General features: G+C 37.3%; 2 protein-coding genes across 2 annotated transcripts; both read right to left on the reverse strand.

The window, feature by feature from the left end:
- Positions 1 to 358: 358 nt before the first annotated feature.
- Positions 359 to 1,157, reverse strand: LOC133325778 (uncharacterized). Its single transcript, XM_061534500.1, has one exon. It carries the CDS (start codon positions 1,154 to 1,156, stop codon positions 359 to 361), a length of 798 nt encoding a protein of 265 aa, XP_061390484.1. The 5' UTR covers position 1,157.
- Positions 1,158 to 5,155: 3,998 nt separating this feature from the next.
- LOC133325785 (putative uncharacterized protein DDB_G0281733) lies at positions 5,156 to 22,993 on the reverse strand. The gene is made up of 5 exons (XM_061534507.1): positions 22,786 to 22,993; positions 7,187 to 7,612; positions 6,916 to 7,116; positions 6,139 to 6,856; positions 5,156 to 5,678 (listed from the first exon to the last, which is right to left on the reverse strand). Exons 1-5 carry the CDS (start codon positions 22,822 to 22,824, stop codon positions 5,206 to 5,208), a joined length of 1,857 nt encoding a protein of 618 aa, XP_061390491.1. The 5' UTR covers positions 22,825 to 22,993; the 3' UTR covers positions 5,156 to 5,205.
- Positions 22,994 to 24,159: the final 1,166 nt, after the last annotated feature.

The raw sequence follows: 24,159 nt of genomic DNA on the forward strand, positions 1-24,159 counted from the left end.
ATGTCATTATCAACGATATGGACTGTATATCAATAAAAAACTAGCTGATTATATGTTTTATAAAATAATAATAGTAAGTATATTTATTGAAATTCGTGAATGTATATAAATCCATTACTTATGTTACTTAATTTAATATAAATTGTATAATCTGTCATACTGCAGTGTTCCAGATCAATAATCTTTGGGAATACAACAAACTCAATTGTGCCTATATGTAGGACGCTTGTTATTCCCATTTGGAGTTAAATGAACAGCCATGTAGCTGATTTGACTATTAAATATAGTTAGTAGCTATAAACGATTATGTAGGCATACAAACATATAGTTATCTATAAAAAGGGCCGTTTATGTGTTGTTACATAACATTGGAGATTTTAAAACGTTCATTTGGAATTAGGGCATCGTCATAGCTCATAATAGCCATGGGATGTTTATTTGTTTTCCCAGCTGAATCTACGGAGCGAGACCGTAATTGAGAACTATTTCGAACACAACTCAAAGGCGTCCTCTGGCCCGTTTTGAAAACGTTTGCGCTGCCCTGGGAAACCTTTAGTTTCGGAGTCGATGGCTGATTTTCACAATCTTCGTAGATTTTTTGACGAAGTCTCTGTTTCTGCCTTTTCTGTTGACCTTTTGCTATGGCTCTCTTACCAATCCTAACACGATCCAGTTGTTTATTGGTAGGTCTTAGCACAACCTCATATCTGTCTTCAGTTTTAGTCACTTCGGTAGTTTTTAGAGACACTACACTACCGCTTTCATCCATGTTAAGCGTCAGTGTCGATAGAATGTTCTCAAGTACAACATCTTCATTTGTTTCATTATCATCACTGAATATAATCGGTGTTCGGTCCACTCCTATAGAAGGCGAACGGGGATCGAATTGTTGTTGTACTGCCACGGGAGTTGTTGGTAATTTTAAAATCGTTTGTTTTTCCTCAGTCATATTTACATTGTCGAAGACATTTGAATCAGCAATCTCATAGTTGGGAACACTTGGCCCCACTAGTAAATCTGCAAATGTATCATCTAGATTCAATGACCTTTCATTGGAATCTTCTAGTACCAGTGGTGTTCGATTAAGGCTGGGAGATCTGGGATCGTTTATACTGTATGTAAATCCTTTCAAGAAGCGCTTACGTAAATTGTCCATTCTACCACTGACAGCACTCTCTGCTGGCTCTGATGGAAGCTGAAATACCAAACATTGAAAAAAGTGGCGTTTGCATTAAAAAAAACTTACTTCGATAGGCGTCCTACAGAAGTTTGGCGATCTCGGATCAATCATATTTATATCTTCCGAGACTGGTTTAGCTGGAGTGGTAAAATCAATGTTTTCCATTTTAGTTTGTCTTCCTCCCATTGTTTAATTTCTTTTTTCTTTTTATTATTTTGTGAGGGCAGAGTTGGCGCGTCGTCGTTGAATTTGTAATTTAAAATGGCACCAAATAAAGAGTGGTTTCACAGGGTTGTTCGCAACAAAATTGAAAAATGTTCCACTTGCTAACGAATGAGCGAGAATACAAAATGGCCGATAAAGAAGACCTCAAAGTAGGTTAACAAGATATTTACGAATAATGTGAGAGAGACAATGCATGAGAACCGAATTGTTGTTCAGGGTTGCACACGCCATTCCATTTAACCTATCAAATTTAAAAACGTTCCACAGTTAACAGATGGAACAAGGTTCATTAAACAGATATTGTATGAAGCGAATATTAAGTCAAAATCGAAAGTATTTTGACAGCTCGGATGAAATCATCTGGCCTTAAGGGACGACCTTATTATTGGGTCATGAGTAGGAAAATTATACAATAATAAGGTGATGTAAGTTACGGGAAAAATTAATGTTTAGTGTCTGGCTGGAAGGTCATGCTCAATTTTTTTTAATTTGCCAATCACCTGTTCCATTTTTTTGGAATTTGCCAATCACTTGTTCCATTTGTGTGTACACCGCTTTAGATTGGTTCACAAATCGAATTGTATTATTAATCGATTTTCATATCGTTATATGTCAATAATCGAATTCTATGTCCCATTCTCAGTAGAATTTTATGTCCCTATAAGTGCCGGTGTCCAACAAGAAAACGTTCGTTTTATGTAAATTAGTTCCGTTTAAAGCATTTAAAACAAAGAATTTAGCAGTCGAATTTCGGTCATATATAAATATATGGTATTCATTATTAGCACTGCCAAAAGTAGTCAGATATATCCATTCAAAAATGTGTTGAAACGCCGGATTTGACATCGATATTATCAACACTCTTTTTAACGGATAACAACAAAATCAGTTTGCGCCACTTGAATTTTTGATACATCGAATTTGGGATCGTTTCCCGAAAGAGTTACCAAAATCATAAATGTGTCCGTTTGTCGCAGTTAATATGTTAATAAAAAAGTGCAACTAAGTAAGACAAATCCGCTGAACATGTTCGATCTTGTGTCGTTAGTGTACATTTGAATGTTATGGAATAGCTCGGATTAACAGAGAGAGAGATGGATCACAAGTGTAGCAGGGATAAAAATGTTCAAGGTAAGAATATAATACATTTCCTTGAAATTGCTTTCAAATATATGGCTGTTCATACACTCATCACATAGTCTTTGTTGTAGAATCAGGTCTACCCAAATTTCTCTGCAACAAATTTAATACATAATTTTAATATTTTAATACATAAAGTTATTTTATTTAAGCTTATTGATTCCAAGGCGAATGAATGAGGTACAACAACAAACATTTCACAATAACGACATTGTTATATAAATTGAATGGTCATGATTCAATTCACATATTATTCTGTCGTGTCCTCGATCTGTTGAAGCATGAATATTGATATGAAGGAAAGTGGATTCAAATGTGTCTAGCAACACTTCGGTAATGGATCATATGGTCAACTATGCTGGGTGATATTTCATAATTGTGATTTTGCATTAGCGCTGTCGACAATGCACAGAGAGCGTTTTTTATGTACTCTCTTCGAGATATGACCATTAGGGTTATAAATTTTTCCCTATTAGTTAAGTTATTTAAAAAGGCGAGGCCAAACCAACATTGAAGTTATGTATTTGTGAAAAAATATATATTATTTTTTTAAATCATACAAAGCAAAAGGGAAGAAAGTATATATACGTTTTATAACTTCCACGACAAGCCACATAATCTATGAACAAAATGAGACATTGCCCAAAGAATTATGAACACTTGACGTGTTTATTCACAATTCAGTGTAGGTATCTTATTTTTAATCGATTGTATGGAACGCGAAAACAGTTATTCATATTTTTAAATTATTACTTTGCCTCTAAGGCTTCCTTCGACGGTATCGAAGGCCTTCCATAGGCCAGGGGCCAGAATGCCTGTTCTTTTGCTCCTTCTCTTCTGGTTCAGTCATATATTAATATATGTGGAAATGGATTTTTGTCATGCCATCCTTCCATTATTTCACATTGCCCAGTCTTTCGACCATAAGGCTGTAAACTACATTTCACAATTAAATACAAATTTCGTCATTATAATGCGACTTAAATGTATTTGAATTTGAACTACTCGTTTTCGCAGAAAATGTTCAAAATAGATCCATTGTTTCAAATATGAAATGTTCGTCCCGGTCAAACTTAACGGTGTTGTCACTTGTTGTTCTGCTAAAGTATATTTAGTCAATCTAATTTGGGATTGAAAATAATCTATTATTTATTTCTTATATTTATGTTAATGTTAATATACGCTTGGTGAATTCGATTGTAGGAACAAATCATGATACAATTGGAATTATTCAAAATTTAAGATTCACACTTACCTTACTATTTTTGGGATTAAACGCCAATTGAAATAAAGCTGTATTTGTTTACATTTAATTCATAAATTCAATATTATTTATTAAATCGTTTTCTATGTACCTTAGGAGATTCGTACTTTAATTGTTTAATGCTATTTAAATATTTGACAAATATCGACTGTTACTTAAGCCGTTTTGTGGCCCAATAGTTGTGTTCACAGTTAAAATCGAAATTATGTTTGAAAATGTTTTGCATGTGTTTGTGTGTGTGTGTGTTGTAAATTCAAATGTACATTATAGGACTTAAAAAAATTAATAACTTTTTCGGCATATTTTCAATATTATTTTGATTACATATTTGGATGAGTGAATATATAAGTATGTGGTTGCTATTTTTTATTAGTAGGTAGATACTATATCTTAAACTCTAGCATGTTTGGTTTTTGGGCAAATGGACAAAAAACGTTTTACAAAATTGCCTGTTTGCCTTATTTGTGTATTCATTATTCGTAAAAGTTCGTTTGTAACAAATTTGTTTATTTATCTTAAACTAAAATTTATTAAATATTATAATGGAAAATAAAATAAAAAACATAATAGCATTTGTAATGAAAACAAGACCATTTAAAACAATTATGCACTTGGCTATGTGAAGGGGAAAGGGGTGTGTCAGCGATGATAATACTAAAATCACCCTGTATCGTAGGTCCTTCCCCAAATTTTTGTATTTTTGTTTTAGTTTCTGCTCGAATGAATGACATTTACAGCAGTAGCTTGACATCTTGATGGGGAATTTTTGGAAAACATAAGAATAATGCTTCGGATGTTGTGGATGGAAAGCATAAGGATCGGTTATATCGAGTCTATTGTTGTTGATACTATATTTTATTGTTTGTATGATTTATGGATTTTTCTATATGTATGTATATTTAAGATTGTTTTGAGTTTTATTTATTTTCTGAATATTTTATATTGTAGCAGATATTTGCTTTCATATTGGCGTTGATTGGTAAATGAATTCGGATTGAGTTTGACTAACAAAGAGGATCTGGAGGATGGGGATTTTCTATAGGCTTAGTATTTGTTCATCTTTAATATTGACTATTTCTTGTCTTGTAGTTAATTGAGAGAGATAGGGGGAGGGGAATATATTTTCGTTTCATATTTGGCTATTTTTTGTATTTGTTTCTGTTGCATTTATGTGGTAATAGGAACCATCCTGTCGCCTGCACTCCACTCTGCCAACTGTGACAGGGTTCTTACGAAACTATATTTACTTGCAACGGAAGAATGCAATCGTTTGAATAGAAGTACATTAAGATCGTTCTACTGGCTGGGGGCGGTTGCTTTGCTCGGGACATATACCATTCCATCATTTCATGTGCAATGCCCAAATTTGCTCCATCCAGTTGGATAGAACCCACACTTACTGTTGCTGCACCAGCAGTTGCTCGACCTGGTCAGCTGTGCGCAATAGAAATGCGGCACTTTCTCTGTAAGCGGAGATCACCTGCCGGGCGGCGGTTATTTCGTTGGGACTCAGTTTGTGGGGTAGCAATGGCGGTCGAACCGTATTAGCATCGATAGTGTTGTTAATATTTAGCCCTGCCTGTTGCTGTTCTTGCTGTTGTTGTTGTTGCTGCTGTTGTTGTTGCTGCTGCTGTACTTGTTGGAGCTGCTGCAATTGGTGGGTGGCTGAAGCCAAGACGCTATTTGTATTTGTTGCATTGCCGTTGTTTACATTGGTGTTCACATTCAGCTGATTGAGTGCGGCCAAGTTGTTGATGTTGTTGGCATTGTTGTTGTTACCTTGGTTGTTGGCATTCACTGGTGTGCTAGACGTAATGGGTGTGATGGCAGAGGAGCAGGAGGGTTTCATCGACAAGTCTGTGGGTGTAACTGAAAAAATGAATAAAAAATTAGATTCGAGGGAAACAATACAAATCTAAATATATGTATCTAATAGCCTAACCTCTAAAGGTCTGTAGCACATTTTAAAATATAAATATTTGAGTTTCAAATCTCACTAGCTTCCACAAAAATGATCCAAAATAAAAAAAAATAATTACTGACCATAATAGTTTCGTACGTCATTAATAAGCGTATTGAGTGACAACGCCTTTTCCATTACTTAACGCATTTGTTATGTTATTCATCGAATATATTTATGTATCGCATTCGTTTGGTGTGATAGAATTTCATATTTCACTATGTCTTCCACTGTTATTGAGGATTTATTTCTTAACTAGTATAGTATAGCGGAAACAGAGGTTTGTAATAATCAATTGTTCCTCTATGTTCTCAATACGGAGCAATAGGTCTTTATAAACCCCACTACATACATAAACATAACACTCACCATTTCCTAATGAAGTGACACCGGGGAAATATGTTGGATATGTTTGCGTTCGACCGGCAACAGCTGCAGCTGCAGCCGCCGCAAATGGAGAAGCCGATGTAGGAGATGTGAAGTCTGTGGGTCTATAAAGAGGACTTGTAGCCGTTAGACCTGTTAATCCCGCCGAGGCATTATTTGGTGCTGTGTTGCCATTAGCTAAGGAAGTGGCCAGTGGCTTTATGTCCATACCGGTAACACTGGCATTCGAACTTAAAGCTAATGGAGAGCTGCGAGCAGAACTCATGCCACCACTTCCTGCGCTAGAAGAAGCTACGACTGCTGCTGCAGCGGCAGATACAGCGGCTGCGGGTGTTAGAGATAACGGCTCGGCTGCATCTGAATTTGGTGTGGAACGGGCGAAGCCAGTGCAAGTCGCAAACGGTAGGGCGGCGGAGTTGGCGGCGTTGGAACCATCATTAGCGGAAGCTGACGTAACATTGGACGATGTACTTCCTCCTCCAACAGAAACGGCGGAACTTGTGGTGGCGGCAACAGCAGCCGCGGCAGCTGCAGCGGCTGCTGCAGCAGCGGCAACAGCCGATCCAGGAGCCGGTATAGCATGCGTAATAGGCTCCAAACCTATACGCATGCGTTTGGCATTTAGAGATTCATTTTCACAAGCGATGGCTAGAATTTGCTCTGCTTGCACAGATGTTAAATGGGCCGGTGTAGGTCGAGTCTGTAATGAAGAATTAATTTATGGGTTGTTCACCATATACCAGTGTTGTTCACACTTACCGTGTTTTCCCAGCCGTCTCTGGTCTTTTTGTTCCGCCTGCATGACTTCAAATATGTGCGAATGCGTTTACGTGAACGATCGCTGAATTCGGGGAACTGTCTGGCACAGGAATCGATGATTGCTTGAATTTTTTCTTTCGGTTGTTTAGAAATCGGCACAATTCGGTCCAAATTTTCGTCAACAAACAGACGCACAAACATCTATGGGAAAATAGAGGGTAAACTTGCGATCAGTTTTTGGCTCACTTCGTTTTCGATTAAGGTCACTTACATTGAAAGCTTTCAAACGCTCCGGATCGTGTGAATGTGCTAGCTTTTCATCTATTTTGTCGTCCGAATCATCTTCTGAACCTTCATCTTCTTCTTTTTGCCCAGAGGAATTTGTTTCGTCCTGTGCTTCCATGGGGGATGGATTCCCATCTCTGGGCACGGGAGACAACGATGAATCCATCTTATTACTCGAAGCAGCCGCATTTTGGGCCAGTGCACTTTGATATTGAGCCCACAGACCACCGACAATACTTAAGTCGGGACCTTCAGCACCGTTTCTAGCCGCATTCGAATTTTGATAATTCCACGCCAGAAGCATTAACTTTAACTTATCCGCGTCTTTCATGATGCCGGCATATGGATCGCCTTCTGTGTTGTTTTCAGAAGCATTTGTGGCATCTGTAGTAGCGGAAGGGGGAGCAGCTTCCTAGAATAAAAAGAGTCAGTGATCAAAATTTAAGAATATAATAATTGGATGTGGTAATGGAGATATAAATAATGAAATCGTTTGAAATGAGTTTTATTAAATGTGTCGTATGCCATATTACATATATATATATATATATATGTATATATATATATATATATACTAATGAACTATAACTAATGAATACTGATGGGATGTTGTCAATAGGATGCAATCAGCATTGTCATTAGAATATTACGATTGTTGCCAGACCATCATCATCAAATGGAAACATTGAATGCCCGTAAGACAGTAATAAATATATATGCAAATAGTATGAAGGGGTGCCATTGTTAGATGTCCACTTTTGCTAATTCAACTATGTTGGAATTTAAGACTTTGCTACTGATTTCCTATACAAATTATGATGAAAATGGTTACACGTAACTACAGATCAACACTAAAAAGAGTTGCTTATTTTGATGTTTAAGTCCATTTTTCCTTATATTGAGAATTTTGAAGGTTGGGGTTTGATTTGTTCCAAACATTGTTAAGTGTTACGAATTTTTGTTTGTGGCTTTGTGTCCCTAAACAGAACATTACCTGCACATTTTTTATTGTTTAAATTTGAAGAATATATGGGCAATATTGCCAATGTTTTTAATATTTCATTTTTAAAAAATCGGCTTTTTTCGTAGTACATCAATGATTTTTGGAACACATATAGAGAAAAAATCCTAACTCCGAATCCGTTTGCGATCAAATTTTCGGTTGATGCGCGCAAAAGTTATCGAGGTTTTAATTTTGGGAATAAAAAAATCTTAAAATTACGCCGTTCATTATATTGATCTTCGTAAAATATGAATATGCAGATATCATAATAATGGCGAAAAGGTTGCACATTTTCGCGAAATATGAGAAAAATAATAAAAATATAGGGGATTATGGCATTATATTCAGGAGATATGCACATACATACAACTCAAAATTCATTTAAAAATATCTACATAGTCTAAACACCGCAATAAATCAGATGACACAAGTCAGTGTAGCGGTTTGTAAATTACAACGACAACAAAACAAGATATTGAGGAAAATTGTTTGTTTTTGGTTCGAAGAAATAATGTCATCATATTAATTTTTTAATTTTAAACAAGAAATTTCAGAAAAAAATGTTGGCAAATGGACATATATAAAAATAAAAACTTCTAGAGTAGAAGTAAACATATTGCGGATTATAGTAAGACTCTTCCGATAAATATTGGGGTTATATAAATAGGAATAAATATTAAAATAAAACTATAGTATGAAATATACATTTTACATTGCGTCTAAATGACGTAATACTCAAAATCATTTGAAGCGCATGCGGTTTCCAGGAAGTACAGAAATTTCGCAAAATATACATGGATTGGAAGATAATCCATGTATATTTTGCGAAATTTCGTTTGACGGCTAAGATGTACTACACGTTGCATTAAAGTACCCAAAAACTCCTAAAACGCGAATAATTTCCGAAAAGTCCATATGCCAAATTTTGTGTGTTTGGATGGTCAATTCCCGCCGTTCTAGTAGATGGATTCTCACGAAAATGATTTTATTTCATCCGAAAGGTGAAAAACCTTAGTGATCGCGGGTACACATATCATTCGATTGACAGATCTACAAATTTTGCCCGAAAAATAGTTTTTTTAGAAATTTGTTCGCACAAATTTTTCACCTTTGGATGAGTATTACTCTGAAGCTGAAATATATATCAAATAACTCAGATTCGCGACTACAATAATCATATAATCGATTTTCATAAATTCGTGACCTCGCATTGAAATCTAGCTTCAAAATGTCAGCATTATTTAAGAGACGTAGTCCTCATTTTTTTACTTTGACACAAAGACCGCGAAATGAGTGGCTTAGTCACAAATCGATAGATAACGTAAAAAAATGGTTCGCCTCAACCTGTTTTTACGCATTTATTACATTAACGTAGACACAGCTTCCACCCAAATAAAGTTTGGAGGTCATTATAAATGTAGTGTAGTTATAATCAAATTTTAGTTCGAATTTCCATAGCCACCTGTTTATCTCAGTTTATGTACCAAAAGCGATTCCCAGACCAATTCAAAGTTTTAACTTCATTCACTAAACACCAATTGTATTAAATTTTAGTACCATTTATTTCTTGCTCCACTGAAATTACGATTTTTTAAAACAACCTTCATATCTATTAGTATTAAGAAACGAATACCACAAATAAATATTTCTACTCGAATTTTTGTGAAAATTCATATTACTCCTTATTCGCCTATTTTTAATCATTTACAAATGCGGCACGTTTTGAGAATATTTTAGAAACAAATTGCGAATACAAAGCCTAACTTTAAGGTTTCAATAACCTATTTCTAGGATGAAAGCCTATTTTATAGTTTATAACTTAATTAGTAATAATTAATTGATAGTATATTTTATTATTTCTCCTTTTTTCGTTAAACGACAAACAATAAGGAAAGCATTTTGTTTTTTGGATATAATTATTATATAATTATTCTAAAACAATACCGAATTAAATACAACTATATATATATATATATATATTTTTTTTTCAATAAAAGTCCCGTCGGTACTGCCGCCGTTGCAAGATGGTGTTGACATCACTATTGGCATGACTGTCTAACTGATGTTCGGAAATTCAGATCAAACCGTTCGCACTAGACGCTGCTGCTTTATGGGCCAACAACGCTCCCTGCCACTTATTTTTATTAAAAAATGGATCATGGAGTCTGTCGCTTGGTTATTGTCCATTGCTATAAGCGACGCTATGATTGTGTGTATGTGTGTGTGTGTGTGTGCGAACCGTTTGCTTAAATATTGTGTATTTGTGGTGTATATTATATGTCTAGTCTCTGGGGTAGCAAATCACCAAACATTGAGTAGGGCCAGTGTGTGTGTATGTAGGCACAAGTATGAGTTGGTTTGTGGCCAGCCCGCAATCAGTGAATGCACAAAAATCCTTGTGGCAATAACAACACTGGCCAAACTCCTGAATTTAGTAATGGGAAACACAATGTACCCATTTGGCTCCGCAACTCTTACCCTCACTTCCCATCCTCATCATACTGCTTATGGATAAAAAGTAGGCTACCACCTGTGCCCTATTCCACCATTGCCACCAATGTTCAGCGCGTAGTGCATTGAGCGTGAGTGGCTTTTCCTAAATTGTTTTTATGATTATTTGTCATGTCAAATTTTTGGTGGGGTCACGGGTTTTGTGTTGCTTTTTTATACCAAATTTGGTGTTGGAGATTTTGTGTTTTTGTTTTCTTTGCTACTGACCAGCCAGCCAGTATCGAAACCTAACCCGGTATAGCACCCATCAATTGGAAAAATAGTAAATACTTGTATGTAGATTGTAATGGTTTTGGATTGGTCATATAGGGTTTTGTCGGAAATGCAGTGTTGCTCTTATTGCCTTCAAACATCATTGCAATCAATGAATTGTCTCTAATTCTAATTTTGTTCCAGGCGGAGCCAGATCAGAAAACCCGTTTCCAATAGTATTGTTCCGCAATACGGAATGAATACTATTGTTTATACATGGAACCCGTAATACTAAAGTCGCCAAGAGAAAATTGTCTCACGAACCACAACAAACATGTATTGAAGATTTTTTAAGGCGGAGCTTTTTTGTTCTTTTTTGTGATATGCGTTAAATACGAAAAAGAAACAACACACAACAGTCAATAAATTCTGCAGTCACTGCTAGAAGGAGGCAGATACAGATATGCTGTCAACCTGATGTACGCATAAACAATGTCTGTCCGCGATGAGGTGAACGGGTTTCCCGACTCGCAATAAGTTGCTGTTTCACGTTCTTGTTACAAAATTTGTCTTCATTAATAATTATATTGTTGTGAGCTACAACATCAAAAAATGATTGGTGTACTGAAATGATTTCCAATTTCAAACCAGACTGTATTACAAAACGACTGGATGAGAATTTCCAAACGAAATTATTCTTTAGGGACGTCTTATCTCAAATGTGAACCCGCATAACATTATCCCAATTATTGGCATCGATCAGCTAATGAGCATATCAAAATGTAAGAGAGTTTAAAAACAATTGTTCGGTGTTTTCGAATTTTTCAATGTATACCAGTTAGAGTGATTTCAAATGCTTATATAGGTTTTCTTGTGCTGCAGGGGCCGTTCAATTTTGAATTTTGTTATACACTGTCACTCAATAGGTAGCTTTTTATATGACAAACTCGGCCATTTAGATTTGAATTATTTGCCTTTCATCAAGTTTTCAATGAAGAATCACTTTGGGTTAGGTTAAAGGATGTACGGCTGTCACTTGCAGCCGTTCACTCAGTGAGGGTATATTATCTACTTCATATCTGCCAAACTGTCTGTGTCTTCTGCTACTTAGCGATGGACATCTACAGAGTCTACGCTCAATTGTTTCCAGCTCTTCCACGTTCTCACATAGAGGACATTAATCCACTCCGTTAATATCCCATTTGAAAAAGAGAGATATAATCTTGCGAAGTAGTTCTACGGCGAGAGAATTCTGGCCAGATGGTTTGTTAAAACCTATATCCTCGTTCTGTTGACAATCTGTTACCACCGACTACCTCGCTGTAGCTCATAAGTATTTTGTCAATAAATAGCTAAAAGGAGGTTATACAGATCCCAAATTCGTAGATTGGATGACTGCGAACCTCACGCACGCTCATCGACTATGTCATTCTCTTCAATGTTACTAGGTCCAGGAACCCAACATAATTTAACTATCCGTCGTATATCATGAAGAGCACAATTGCAGTCACGAAGTGCTTTTGAGTTTATAGTTCACGACATGAGTGTCTTAAGGGCCCTCACCGGTCCTATAATTTGGCTATCTCCGCCGCTATCGTGATTGCTATTTCTACTGGAAAACCGCTGCAAAGATCGTTACCGTAGCCGTAGTCATAATCATAATTTCAAATTCATAATATAAGTTCGATAGTGCGTATACTTTATTATCAGCAATATTAGGAGTTAGGTATACGCCAACTACTTGTAGGTAATAACATCCTTATTTCTGACTATATGTTTCTTAAGGAATTTGATTTTTTGCTTTGACTTAGCGTTTCAATTCCGCCTGGCAGATTTCACAGGTGGATGCTACGGTCGTTTATTCCGGCTGGATGGTGCATTCAATGACTTCTTCTCCGATGTGTCTGTGACATGTGAGTCTAGTCCTGATTTGAGTTTTGATTGTGACTCCTTTGTTTTGGCGTGTGTCCCATTTTACACTTATTAACATAATGCGTGTCCACAATATGACGTTGGGTTGGGTGGGTGGCTGGTAAGAGCTTTGCGTACGCTATGCGTTGATGCTTCGACTAGACTAGGTTGTGCTGAGTTTGTTTATTGTATAATGTTCGCAGGAGGACGACGGCATAGACGTATCCACATTCATCCGTCTGGTCGTGGCTGTGCTAGGAGGAAAGAACAGTGCTTTTTGCCATATGAACTGATGGAGCATCGGGATGTAGAACGGAGAGGATTTCCAGAAGGGGCTTGTCGTCGTTGATGTTCTATTGGTAGGTGTTTATTTGCTGCCATAGCTTTGATTAATAATGACAAAATAAATGACATGCGAGTGAATAGAAATGAATTGCAATGTAAATGGAAGCAAAAATGTATTTCCTAAAGTGATGATGATTTGTTGTTACAGTTAATACTGTCCGTCAAAGAGGAGAGCGCTGGCACGCTGGCAATTTTATTGGCAATAGATAGTGTTGAGTTGAGAATCCTTGCTGCGAAACAAAGAATCACTTAGGATTTGAATGGTCCTTTTGGGTTAGTCTAAATTGAATTATAACCAATGTTCCTGCCGCCGCTAATACAATTGTAAAAATTGCGGATATTCTTGAGTTGGTTATTTGCCCGCTGTTTTCCAGCTATTTTTTATACTTCGTTTTGTACACAGCAGAAACAACAGTTTTCGGTTTATGCGCCTTCTGAATCAGGTGCAATTTCCGAGTGGCGGATGTTTGCAATTAGTGTTGGAAGAAATTCCAGCCACAGCTCTGCATTTTGCTTGTTTGCAGTCACAGATACACTCCAGCCACCGCTGCACTCGGGGGAACTAACACACTTGTGAGCACTCATCGACCACTACATTGGCGGGGATGGATGTTCCATTTTCAATGTTTGTACTGCTCTTAGTGGCATATATTAATTATCACGAAGTAGCTGCTAATCAGTTTTGCCAACAGAGACTGCTTTGTCATTTATCCGACGGTGGCAAGATGCCATTCAAGCTGGCCATACCACGTGCCCCAAATGATGGCCGCTTCAAATTATATTTGCATCGTAGGAAATGGCAAGAAAATAATTGATCGAATATTGTATGGTCAGCAGTTTGATGGATTTGTATTTTTAGTTCAACTGTAAATAATTCCGATTTGGCTAGTCATGTATTGTGGTCATATGGGATATAAAGTCGTCCAACAGAACACTTGGATGTTGCTACGAAACTGGATGTTATGAACTTTGTCTCCGATATTTATATTATGTGTGGTATATTTGGAATAATCCACATAGTGTGTCCGATGTGAACAGTTGTTATCGATCTCAGTGTGTATGCATAGGTATTTATGAACTGAAGTGTGTATATTGTCCCAAAATGTTTTATTTAGACAAATTAAAAGTTTATCGATCATAAGATATGTTTTCTATCTTGCGTTTTCTAAATATTCCACAAAATACTACTCGATCTCGGTATACAGACATTTTCTCGGTATAAATATTCAACTTTGGACGATAACAATTCTCTATTTTACTGTTCTCTTTTTCCCTATCATTTCATTTGTTTGGCATTCGTGGGACATTGCTTGTGTTCCGACAGTCAAAGCAAACTGTTTTCCTTTTGAGCAAGTTCTACCGTCGCCCACATTTAAACCAGATCCTCGCAGTAGCAGATTCGAATCCGCCCCACACACACACATTCGCAGTTGCTTTGCATCTAAGACGTCTGCTTCAATAAAAGAAGACCCAGACGAATATAATATGGCAGGCATGAATTCAAACTCACAAATATAAAATTTCCCAGCAAAAAGAAATGTTGAACCCCATTCCGTCTACTTCGCCTTGTGTACTTTAATGGTAGACCGAATGTTACATCGAATCTTGGCACTCTACATCGCCTCTGCATCCAGCCACTTCCCTGCGCTGTGGATGGAGATGAACTGACGCTTACTCAGGGTTTTAGTTTTCGTTCCATATTTAAAACGACTGTGGACACTGTGAAGCGAGTGGGAGGCAACGAACAGTCTCATGCCAACATGCCTTAAGAGGTTTTAGACGGTTAGACGACGGCAAAGGAGTTGTTACTGCAAAATGTGGCACAATTTCAAAAAAGACCACATAAAACATTACTTTTGCACCACGTTCTTGATGGAAACACAGACGAAAAGAAAGACGAAAGAGAAAGCTCGCCAAAGTAATAGTCGCAATGTTTATGACACTTGATAAGTACTCTCGTTCTGTGTTTCTATTTCGTAGCATGAGGCTAACTTCAGGTTGGGAACGTCGTTTAGTGGTGCATACGGGCACGTCAATTCGTCGGGGGAATCTACTGAAATGTATTATTATTGGAGACGGAATTGAGGAACTGTGCCATTCGATGGAAGAAGCGGCCATTTGTTATCCCTCCATTATTATGGAAATGAAAATTGTTAAAGACCCATTCGTTTAGGGGAAAGGTCCTATATATTAAAAATAAACACTTTCGTAACATCGGAAATATGTTTTGGAACTGAAAACTGTTTTGTTCATTTCGATTGGAAAAAAATAGCATTAGGAAAAGCCAAAATCCATTTTCATATCTCGCGAGTTAGGTATGTTCGTACCCATAAATGTTTGATACTTCGCCCTTCATTTCTTTCAAAGTTCTTTAATATTTTTTGTCTTAACTTGTCTTGATTTGGGATAGACAGAAGAGCAAAAGAAATAAAACATTTTCCAAGTAGTAACCCCAACCCTTGTGGTCCATTCATCGTTGTCTTCGTCATTCTGGACCATACCGCCCTCCCGCTGTAGCGGTTATTGTTTCCCTATTTACTATTCGATTAACCGATGTTAGGCAAGTGTTTGTCTCTGTGTGTGTGTGTGTGTGTGTGGAGAGGGGTTTACGGAGGCACAGGCAGTTCTGCGACCATTTATAATAAGGACGGTTACTTCTAATGCTGTTCCCACTGATTCGTTTTTAGCCTCTGTTTGGTTTTTCCTTCGAACTTTGCCAACCACCCAACCGCAGGACACATTCACATAAACCACCCCTTATGATGTGTCTGTTGGGAGGGACTGGCATTGCAGGAGTAAAGTAGGTATTTTTGCACAGAGGATATTTGGGAGATAGATATTAGTTTGGTGTGTCTGTGTATTGGTGAGTTGTTGACGAACAATATTTTGTTCTTCATTGGCTTACTTTTGCATCTTACCCTCAAAATCATTGGTCATTTGAAAATATCCTAATCTGTGTTGAATTAAATAACTTTTGAGAGTTGCAGTCACGAAGCCATTGATCGATCACGCAAATGTTGTGCGTAGAACTGTCTTTTTCCGATTTCACGAAGTTCTTAGCGGCCTCTTAAAATGTTTTCACCATTTACCATGATTCTTTGAAACTAAAAAAATTTGGATAGTGGTAGCAAGACTTTAGATAGATTGACTAAAGTGTGCACCCCCCCGAACCTTACTTATCACCATTAGGATTTGAGCCGTCTCGACTACTGCATTTTTAAGCCGTTGCTTAATATTGGCACATGTTGAAATAATATTAGCTTGTTTCAAAACACCCACACAACGACGTGAGGCTTTGAACATTACTGGATGGGCTTCGTGTGTGTGTGTTTTGTGAGAATATTCTAAGACGAAAAACAAAATTAACTCGAAATGTAAGATGAGATAAATGGTTGCTGCTGCATACATTGATACTGAAACTGTTCCCTGTAACTTGGCTTAAAAGGGAATATGAATGTACGGGTGTCTGTGTGTGTATGTAATCCACTTTTTGGAAGTTCTTCAACAAGGCAACAAACATAAAACTCATTTACCATCTCCCTTCAATTCACTTCAGCACATTTCTTCCGAGCCTAGGCATTGTTTTTAATGTGGGTGCCCAACGAAGACATAAAATTCCCCCTCTCCTCCTTTTAGCACACCCATACACACATACACAGCACCAATCCCCACCCTCAAACATGGCTTCGGAAAAGAAAATGAAATCGTACACCCACTGCCCATTCACTTGGCAGCAAAGTGATTGATAACGGGCGCACAAACAGCCACCTCAGCCATCGTTGTCATACCGTACCCTTTTCCCAAAGTATTCGCTAAGAAAATTTCTAATTTCAACTTTTAGTTGGCACGCAAGACACGACCCGATGAATTGGAATGGGAAGGGGTTCTGTCGTTCCTTCTTGGCTGCTGGTGTAGACGTCGTTTCGTCGTTGTACATACGAACATTTGCTGTTGGCAGGGTACTCCCCCTTTTTTATTAAGTATGTGTTTTGTTTCGTTTTCTAAATTTCGCAAAGGATTTAAAGCTTCGCAACTCCTTTGATAGTTACTCAGTTTAGATACCCACACCTTTCAGTCATTAAGCACTTGCACCGTATGCGATGTGCTTTGGCTGGGTGGCAGATATCCTGCTAGACCCCAAGTTCGTTGGCGTTGTTTCTCACACCACTGGTGGCAACGATATCTTTTCCCTCAAATTTTGCCAAAGACCCAAAGAGTAAATGGTAGCGGTAACAAACACACACACACACATACATATATGGTCTTATGGTATCTATTAGAGTTTTACAGAGCCAAGCGTCATCCTTCTGTTGTAGTAACTTGTTATCACCAAAGACATATGGTTCACCCTCCTCATACGAGCACACACAGCTATAAGAAATTTCGAAAATAGGCTTTTGATGTGGGTAAAAGATTTTGTGAAGTACCTCACAAAATGGCAAGTTGTCTACGATTAGCAGAGACTTGACAATGTCTTTGGTTAGATGGAATAGAAAATATTTTGAATAATTTAAAATCTTCCAAAAAAGGTTTGATGATACAAAGTATTATCTGCAAAGAATTCGATTCATTGTTTTGTTCGGTTGCCGCAGTGATCTGTTTTAGTGTTCCCACGGTCAATAACCAAAAATGTATACGTACATCAATAACCATGCTACATTTGTAGTGTCTCAAATATTGCACTGTAAGTCATTTAAACATTTTTAAAACCAAGGATGAAAAACCAATATAAATTTGTTTGATCAATTATGAGGGAAAATAGACCAAGAATGATTCCTCAAAATTTGAATTTTAATCAAAAAAGGTACAAATGTACGCGGTTATTGATCGTAGGGTTAATTCGTATTATAACTTTATCATAAGCACAAACGATGGTATAATTTTGTTTTGAATTATTGTTATTCTTCTGATATCTCGAGTTGTTGTTTTCTTCTACTAATAGAATGTAACAGTTGTTATCCTGCCAATTGCAAATTCGTCCATTAATGAAGGTGTAAATTTATATAAGAATATCGGATGTCTCCTTTGTGATAAGCAGGATTATGTCGATACAGCTAATACTCGGTCCAGCATTATTAGCAACTAATAATTTCATTTGCAATTTTGGACCAACCTCGTAATAGAAGATTTTCGATTTGGAATATTTACAAATACCTATTACTATGGTGCTGACAAATAACTAGTTTATGGAAACAAAAAACAGAGTAGTGAATCCTAGTGGAGACCACTGCCAGATAGCCTTACGACACCACCGCATTTACCCTCACCGTCGTCAACCATCTCCTGTTGCAAAAACAAAAAGTACGACATTTGGGTTGTTTGTCTGGGCGCCAGAAAACTGTAAAAATCTTTTCTTTTTTTGTTTGCGGCAAGGAATTTCTTTCCAGTTTGCAGTTTCTTTTAGATTTGCCAGTTGGTGAGTGTCTAATACGAGTGTATCTGTGAGGACGAGTGCGTGCATGCGTGCTTGCGTGTGTGTGCCTGATGGTAAACAAAGTAAAGCAATACAACTTTCTTAAGCTTACGAAGAATATTTCGTAGACATACAAGCACACACAGTCACATGCATTGTCCGCACTCATACGCATGCACACACACACATACGGTCACATTTATCGCAATACAAAACCAAGAGTCGACGGTGGCAATTCGAAGGAAAGGGAATTGGGAGCACATTTTCATTTTACTAAAAGACAACTAAACACACATATATGTAGGTGAGTATGTGTGTGTGTATGGTGTGCTGTGCTGTAGATGTGTCTTCAACCGATTTCCAAATGACAGGGAATAGAAGTGAGCTGCATTTGTATGTATATGAGTGTGTGTGTGCGTATGTGTGTAAAGCATTGGGAAACGGAGAAAAAACAAGAACAGAATAAGTTTGTAATACCCCCTTAGGTTACATGCTTAACTTTACTGCTTGACCATGGAACTTAGAAAATGTTTAATATGGAACAGTCACAACAACAGCAACAACAACAATAGCCACAGCAATGAGCACCAAGACGAAGAAAAATAGTTCACAGGACAAGAAAGAAAATAGAAACAGTGTCGGTGGTATGAGGGGACGCTTGATGATGGAAGTTGCCCAGAATTTAGTATTGCTGCCTGCAAATCCTGTGTGTGATGAGCTGGTGCTGTATCTGTGTAGAAGTTTTAAGAAAAGAATGTCGGGGGAAATATAAGAAAACCTTCTATTTAAGTCGTTCGTTCAGCATTGACCCACCCACACAGACACACAACCCACACCTCGCCATCACCCAGCCAGCCAGCCAGCCAGTCAGTCACACTGAAGGATATGGATTATGGTGGCCCTGCTACAAAGGAGTTGGGGGTTCTCAATAAAAGTGAACCCGAAAACTCAAACTGTGTAATACTTGGGGAGTAAAGTTAATATGTGGGAGCCGTTTTTGTTTGGTGTCTTCGTAACCGCTTAGCCACCTCTGGCATCCTAGTCGGTAAATGACTTTGAATGAACGTATGTATGTATATGCGAGTCTGTAATGAACAAATATGACTGGGGGTATGGCTGCGTTCGTTGAGTGTCTATGACTATGTCTTGTGTGCATGTTTTCTATTGTACGTGAGTGCGTGTGTGTGTGTCTATGCCTCTCTGTGTCAAAATGCCGTGGTTCGCTGACATACGGATGGATGGGGTAATCGACGCCCAAGAAAGAAACTCTGTCTTCTTTGTTATGTTTGATGAATTACGTTGAGCCCTTTTAACGAGAAGCTTTTCTGCTACTGCTGTGTTTAGTTTTTTTTTGGGGGACCGCACAAAAATTCAGCCAGACAACACCACCCCTAATCCATTCTTGTATTTGAGATGTTACCTCCCGAACACCCAAGCAAGTCGCGGTCGCGCCTTTGCTTGTGTTCGAATAGTGTTCGTGTGCGAGTGTGTGGAACCCAGGGAAATGTAACTCCTCCATTTTTGGTACACCCAAACCGATTTAATGTGTGGCCCACATGAATGTATGTATGAATCCAGCGCTAATATATTTGTGAGCGGGTGGGTATATGTGGACTCTTGTTTGTACATATGAAGAAAAGTAGTAGGTTAGAATGAAATTGGAAGAGGGAGACGAGGGCGAATAGAAATGAATTGTGTATGCGGTTTAGGTGTGGGGTCTTGGCTTTGAGTTATGCTATCAGTCATCCAAATACGCGCCCACGCTTCTCATGTACACATGTATGTAATAAGACGTCTATTCGAATTTAGATGATTTCTTAAAAACTTGCCTATTTGGATTGAATAAAGAACGATCAATTCGGTTGATATTTTAAATGTTAAGATGACAAATATAAGAAATATGATCATTTAAAGCAACATGATAGGGACCTTCCTCTAAATCCTTTTGGGTAATTACAAAATGAGGAGCAAGTAGACTTGTCTGCCTCTCTACTATTACTCGCTCACTCTCTCGATAATAAATAAACGCTTTCTTACATAATAATTTCATAGTTGCAATGTTGGTACTGAATTTACCAAGCCAATAGTTCTTGGGCGAACATGGTTTTCTCTGGAACCAATTTATTAATGGAGCTTCGACATCAGTGGAGTCATTGTTTGATTGAAAATGTTGATCGAGCATGTTTTTGGTATGCTACTTTATGATCGAAATTTGTCTAAGATCTTATCGATGTTATGATAAACATAACAAGTTGTAATAAGCTATATTAAATGAATATCAATATTAAATGAATATCAATGAATATTCATTTAATATAGCGAAATTGTAAGAACCAAGTAACCAAATGCAATATGAAGTTGTATTGATTTTATAGGAATTACATTATTATATTTTTCCTTGGTGAACGAAAACATATCAGCAATTTAATTGCAACATTTTTAGTAAGACTGTATACAATATTTAGAGCCACTCGTACTCTTTACTACAATTTTCAAAAATACCGTTATATTTCAACTCTCTTCCAACCCACAATTGAAGTTTTAAGAAAATTTTCAGAAATTTTTGTTATTTTCAGCCGAAATATATCGACATTTCAGATATTTTACTCAATATATGATTTAAAGTAATTGGTATCTTTCAGAAGAACGCATCACAGTTGCGGGATCGCAGTCACTGAGTAGTAGTTGGACGGAAAAAAATATAAATATAAACATTTTCCAAAGCATATAACAGTATTTTGAATTAAAATCTGGTTACATATAAATATACATTTCATAAAAAAGGAATTAAAGATCTCACAAAATTAGACTACGCATATAGACTTTGTTATAAAGTCTGTATGCGTATCGAACACTTTTTGCAATGAAGTGTTGTTTTGTACAAAGATACGTTCTTCCAGCTTAATTTTCTGCAGACTACTTTCGTCCGTCTACATAGGTTGGAAATCCCAACTTACTAGTCCGAAGTATGGAAAACTTTTTGCAAGGATATATTTTAGAGTATATTTTGCCATATATGTGATTATTTCGATGTGTTACAAACTTGATGAGATACTTCAAATAAAATATACAATCTGAATTTTATATCCTCCGCATAAGCCATTATATTCACATATTAAACAAAATCACAGAGGCATCATGAAACAAATGTCTTTCAATATTTCCCCTTATTTACCTTTTAGAATAGTTGTTGTCTTTGTAATGTACTTTCGTTCGATAGGTTATTGGTTTGCATACAATTTATTTTAAATATCCACTTCGCATTCGAATTAAACACGTGCTTCAGAAAAAAATAAGATTGTCAGGACTAAGTCATTATTTCTAGTTCTGTTGCAGCATAATGAGTACTAAATGTTAGTATGATTTATAAAATCAAACACAACCGAAACTGGTAACTTCTTCAGACGGTACCACATCCGATTTTAGTATCGTTTTATACAAACTTCCTATGTGATATTGCTCCATATCTGGGCAATTTCTAGCTTGATTATACACCAATGTCCGAAAGATATGCTTATTGTAAAATGTTGAGTAAAAAAGTCAAACAAGTGTTACAAAAGATCATTTCCGAAAGGTTCCACATGATAGTCAACCATTCGCACATTACATATCACAGAGGCATCATGAAACAAATGTCTTTCAATATTTCCCCTTATTTACCTTTTAGAATAGTTGTTGTCTTTGTAATGTACTTTCGTTCGATAGGTTATTGGTTTGCATACAATTTATTTTAAATATCCACTTCGCATTCGAATTAAACACGTGCTTCAGAAAAAAATAAGATTGTCAGGACTAAGTCATTATTTCTAGTTCTGTTGCAGCATAATGAGTACTAAATGTTAGTATGATTTATAAAATCAAACACAACCGAAACTGGTAACTTCTTCAGACGGTACCACATCCGATTTTAGTATCGTTTTATACAAACTTCCTATGTGATATTGCTCCATATCTGGGCAATTTCTAGCTTGATTATACACCAATGTCCGAAAGATATGCTTATTGTAAAATGTTGAGTAAAAAAGTCAAACAAGTGTTACAAAAGATCATTTCCGAAAGGTTCCACATGATAGTCAACCATTCGCACATTATATGGTGTGCGTACTTCCGAGGCAAACAATTAGATTTGAGAAATTGACAATTAATAATTTTGTTTTTAGTTTTTGTTTTTATTATTTTATATTGTGAGGGTGTGTGTGTGTAATATTACCTTGTGTAGTAACACTGAAGCTTTCCGTTTTGATGCCATTTTTGTGGTTCCACCACCGCCACCGGTTGACGACGCTGTACGTGTCGACTGCTTAGAGGTTTTTCTCGGATTTTTCGGAATTTTGGATAATTTATTTAACAACGTGTAAAGGAGAATTAATTGGGCTATTTTTGTTTATTTCTTTCTTTTTCAGTAACACTTGGCCCAGTTGGCGATGCTTATCTACAAGGTAAGTCCGTATGTAAATAATTTAAGGCTTCAAATGCTAAACCATATAAATGCACTTATTTAGAAACTTGCACTTGCACACACTGACACACTTGAAAACACAAGATTGCGAGATCTTCAATATTCTATCATATCCTTCTATTCGAATTTGTGACGGTTTTTTATTTGTTGTTGTTGTTGTTTTTTATTAGTGTTTAACTGAATTTTGTCAATTCTGACAGATGTCACTGCAGGAATGTGTTTGTTGTGCCTTTTCACATAAATCCCATAACAAGTGTTGCTTATCTGTATTTGTATTTCAATTTCAATTTGAAAATATATCCAATAACCGTTGATAACCGTGCGGTTGGCTTGATGTACGCTGCGGGAAAAAGGACACGACACGACTTGACACACCGACTATTCTTAGCTAACTGATCAAAACAGAAATGTGCGAATAGATTTTGAATTATTGTGTGCCAGTTGACGGCAGCAGCAGCACCAGGAACAACAATGACAGCAGGAGCAGAACTAACAGCCCAGAGAGCCTCAGAGGCAGGGGATAGGACACGAGAGAGATAACACTTGCTGGGCACAGATACGTTGTTGTTTTCGCTTCGTTCATTCCCATTTTCCGGGGCATGCGCACACAGTGGGCGCCAAACTCCGATGACATTCACACAAATGTGGGACGCTCGCAACGATGTCGGAAAGCCAAAGAGTACGTGCCGATAAATAGCATGATGAAGAAGGATTTTCGACAAAAACAGCAACAAATACCAAAAGTGGACTGGTGAAACAAGAGCACAACGAACAGTGCCAAGGTATGGTGAGTTCGTTGTCGCCGAAAAAGCTGGACGGGACGCCAAGGGTCGGGCGGATGAGTTCGCAAAACATCTGAGTAGGCAGTGAGTGTGCCAGTAAGGAGCGAGGACCAAGTATGTGAGGACAAAAACATAGAAACGGCAATAAGTGGCGAAATGTCAAAGTGACAAACTTGCCATCACATATCGCACACGTTCTCCGCTTGTTGTTGTGGTGCGGAGGGGGGGAGGGTTGCGAAAACAGCTGTAGTGACGTAGTAGGACGTGGAGGAAAGCAGAAGAACTCTCAAAGCGGGACTCTCGACTCTCGTTTGTTGTGTCGCACATTTCATTGCAAGTAACG

Source organism: Musca vetustissima, unplaced genomic scaffold (assembly GCF_032173495.1).
Source record: "Musca vetustissima isolate MV318-11 ecotype Yass unplaced genomic scaffold, APGP_CSIRO_Mvet_v1 utg37729, whole genome shotgun sequence".
NCBI classification, from domain to species: domain Eukaryota; kingdom Metazoa; phylum Arthropoda; class Insecta; order Diptera; family Muscidae; genus Musca; species Musca vetustissima.

What these genes read in the sequence shown, in the direction of transcription:
- LOC133325778 (XM_061534500.1), bottom strand. Translation starts at nt 1,156, where the DNA reads ATGGACAATTTACGTAAGCGCTTCTTGAAAGGATTTACATACAGTATA.
- LOC133325785 (XM_061534507.1), bottom strand. Translation starts at nt 22,824, where the DNA reads ATGGCATCAAAACGGAAAGCTTCAGTGTTACTACACAAG. An exon ending in CTTCAGTGTTACTACACAAG is followed by an intron (nt 7,613 to 22,785) that starts GTAATATTACAC and finishes TTTTTATTCTAG; the next exon opens with GAAGCTGCTCCCCCTTCCGC. An exon ending in TGTCACTTCATTAGGAAATG is followed by an intron (nt 5,679 to 6,138) that starts GTGAGTGTTATG and finishes TCATTTTTTCAG; the next exon opens with TTACACCCACAGACTTGTCG.